General features: G+C 36.0%; 1 protein-coding gene across 1 annotated transcript; it reads right to left on the bottom strand.

Moving 5' to 3' along the window:
* Positions 1 to 2140: 2140 nt before the first annotated feature.
* LOC145679384 (uncharacterized) lies at positions 2141 to 2752 on the bottom strand. Its single transcript, XM_081749967.1, has one exon. The coding sequence runs from the start codon at positions 2750 to 2752 to the stop codon at positions 2141 to 2143; it is 612 nt and encodes a 203-aa protein (XP_081606093.1).
* Positions 2753 to 3761: the final 1009 nt, after the last annotated feature.

Raw genomic sequence — 3761 nt, 5'->3', positions numbered from 1 at the left:
CCTACGCCTTTCGAATTCGCAACCAACCCAACCGCTGAGCTTTTTGGGTTGCCTGCTATTGCAGGAAAGGGAGAATTGCAGGTGGTAATGCACTTTTGGAGTTGTGTGTACAAGGGCATATATAAAGAGAGGGACTGCCTTTCTGGCTCTCAGATATGGTAGCAGTATCCAAGAAGGCGCTACATAACCACCTACTTGAACATTCCAAGTTTTCTGCCCTTGAACATCAAATGTAAGTTATGTTATTGTAGGTTATGTAAAAACTTTTTATCTTCTGTAACAGTTACCTCAACTTTCGTGGTTAGCTTAACTCAGGGTTGCCAAAATTCGTGTTTTATAAAGATTTTTTTAAATAGATTGATTTATGTAGATTACATGTGGACAGAGATACGTTTATTTGGAAGGGTGTCTATCGGTGACGAAAGTCATGAAAAGTCACGAAATCAGAAAACGGTCATGAAAATCAAGATATTTAGTGTTTAGGTCATGATTTTTTAAATCTACAAATATAAGTACAGACTGGATTTTTTCCTATAAAACATCAAAATTCACCACCAAAAATCTATATGGTCGGCTTTAGACGCTACCAAATCACAAGCAAATCACGCTTCTATTGCATGCATGAAAATTCATTCAAATTCGCTCTTGAGAATGTTACGAAATTTTATGGTTTGGGAAAGAAAAGGTCACGAAATTTCATTTTGGAAATTTAGTAGACAACCTTTTTGGCTTTACGTCCTAATGAAACAGTAAGATTATGAAAGTGGGCCTTGTTCTGATATTACACAACGATAAAAGAGAATATTCGACAGTCTGATGCAATAAGAGAAAAGTAACGCACTTAAAGTACAGTATCCATGGAAAGCTCTTAGTTCGGTTGGTGTGCTTACTACATTACAATAATCATAATCTGATTTCCGAGTGTGAAACAAGTGGATGTAAGCTTCACCAATTTCATTCGGCACTCCAATGCAAATATTCAGCAATCGGAAACGTTCCGTTTCAGCGTTGAGTTGGGCGGTATACAGGATGGACCATTTATCTTGATACGCCTTTGTAACTTCTAACTAATAGGTATAAAACTTCAGGGCCGGCGGAAGGGGAAAATATCACCCGGGCAAAGAATCCATATGGCGCCCCCTACAACCCATTGGTATTACTGAGTTTAAATTTGCTATGCTACCTTACAGATAGCTGCTTTTAAAGGATAACTCCTTGAACTCTATAACTATAACTATAAGAATCAATTATCAAACTGAGTAAGATCTTAAATTTTGTCAGTTAAATACACAGAGTAAGTTTTGGTTAACGATATACGAAACAATTATTTACACATGAGCATGCAAAATATTCTACGTCACTGATTAGAAATTTACAGAACGATTTATATAAAATTAAGATTGATGATGCGATACAACATTTATTTAGACATATATACATAAACAACCTTGTTAACTGCGAAAGAGAACACATATATGAACAAAAGAACATACAAATATATTTTGTAACAGCATTGTACAAAGATTTCGTAATACAACCAGTAATATAATTTTATATCTTTATACAGTTTTAATGCAAATTGTCCTTTGACTTGTTTACAATGCTAAGTAAAGTTAATTTTTCGTGCCTTTTTCTCTGCAAAGTCTTTAATTAAACTATAAGTGTCAAGCTCACACAGAACATCACATTCAATAGACATCATAGAAAGGCCTACAAGACGATCTTGCGTCATCGTTGATCGTAGGTAGTTCTTTATAAGTTTCAACTTGGAGAAACTTTTTTCTGCTGAAGCTACACTTACAGAAATAGTTAGTAAGATTCTTAGAGCAATAGTTGCATTTGGAAATAACCCAATAAGCGAGTTCTTGCAAATATATGTAAGTACTTGCAACGGTTTGCTCCCACTTTCAGAACCGAGAAATGAAGGTAAAAGTAAGAGCTTTTGATATAACTGAAATCCGTCAATATCACAGTGATCTTTGTCTGTTAAAGATAGTTGTAAGTCCTTGCAACACTTTAGTAAATACTCTTTGTCCGTTATTGAATGGATGTCATACAAAAACCCTAATATTTCGCTGTGCTGCTTCAGTTGTTGAAATCTTTCATTCAGGGAACAGATAATTGTTTCTAATGTGCAAAATTAGAAGTTACATTTAAACGCACTATATGGATCATTAATCGGTTCGTCTTCAGATTCATACAAAAATTGTCGTTTGACTTTTCTAGGTCTGAGTTTTGGTTCATTCTCAAATTGTGGTTGAATGTCGAGCTCTTCAGCAATTACTTTGGCATCAACCAAAATATTCTGGAAACCTTCATCACTTCGCATGTTCTCAAGGCGACACTTGGTTTTCTTAAGCAGTTCAACTGCTTGCTGAATGTCCACTGATTCTTGTTGGAAAACATGGCTAACCACATTAACACAAGAAAGAACTTCATACCAAAACACCACAACACAAACGAACTTAAAATTCAGGAGCTTCCTAGTCAGCGAACAAGCCTTATTTTTGCCCATAACGTCTATCTTTGAGTCCTTTGATGCTTCGAAAAGAGAATCGTAAATTTCTCCTAACTCGTAGCGAAACGATTTGACAGCATCAATACAACTCTCCCATCTAGTATCACTAAGAAGTTTCAAAGTGAAATTGGATATATGTTTTTGCAAAACAGACCAACGATATGTGAAACTAGAAAAATAATTGTATACTTCTTGCAATAAAGCAAAAAAATTTACAGCCTCACTACAGCACATTGCAGAATCATTCACAACCAAATTCAATGAATGGGAGCTACAAGGGACAAAAAATGCTCGACTATTTAGATCTAATATTCTTTTTTTAACGCCTGAGTGCTCTCTTTCCTTTCATATTGGCACCGTTATCATACCCTTGGCCACGCATGTTTGAGAGAGGAATTTTCAGTTTTTCTAATTCTTCCAAAATAGTGGTAGTTAGTCCTTCTCCGGAAGAATCATTTATGCACAAAAATCCAAAAAAATGTTCTTCAATGGATGGTTCCTTACCCAGTTCTACCTTCACGAAACGAACAATTAGTGTCATTTGCTCTGTATAACTTACGTCTGGTATACAATCTAATATTACGGAATAATATGTCGCTTTCATTAGATCAGTCAAAATATTATCCTTTATTTTTGACCCAAGGAGTTCAATTATTTCATTTTAATGTCCTTGCTCAAATAATGTACATGTGTCTCTTTACATGTTATTCGTCGCAAATGCTCAGCCATAGTAACATCAAACTGTGCAATACACTCAACTAGTTTGAGAAAATTGCCGTTGTTTCTTGAGCAAATAGTGTCATTTTGACCAAGTTCTGGGAAGCAAGAAACTGAATTATACACAGCAGTCGTTTGAGAACCTCTTTCCAACGCTCAGTTTCATTGCGAATAATTGCTTGGTTTTCAGCGTCAACTGTTTTACCTGACTGTAATCGGTTTGCAAGTTCAAACTACGATTGGAAAGCCTTCATGTGAGTCAAAGATCTATCATGGTCTGATAACAGTCCGGACATATGCTTCCAATCCGAAAAACCTTCACGAGAAGAGAGTGACATTGTAGTACCACCGAAAAGACGGCAACAGAAACAAAATATTGCATCCTTAGTCACTGAATAAATAAGCCAACTACGAGCAACTTCTTCTCCATTGTGCAGACGTCTTTTGTAGTTACTTGTAGTAAATCGCCGACCCTCGCTGTTTACTGGGAACTCTCTTTGGAGACTTGAACTGGACCTCATCTAAC

Source organism: Thermobia domestica, chromosome 2 (assembly GCF_964235325.1).
Source record: "Thermobia domestica chromosome 2, izTheDome1.hap1.1, whole genome shotgun sequence".
Classification (NCBI taxonomy): Eukaryota; Metazoa; Arthropoda; class Insecta; order Zygentoma; family Lepismatidae; genus Thermobia; species Thermobia domestica.
This window is presented reverse-complemented; position numbering and strand designations above follow the sequence as displayed.

Bases quoted from the DNA above. Each gene is read 5' to 3' on its own strand.
- LOC145679384 (XM_081749967.1), bottom strand. From the start codon at position 2,752: ATGTGCTGTAGTGAGGCTGTAAATTTTTTTGCTTTATTGCAAGAAGTA.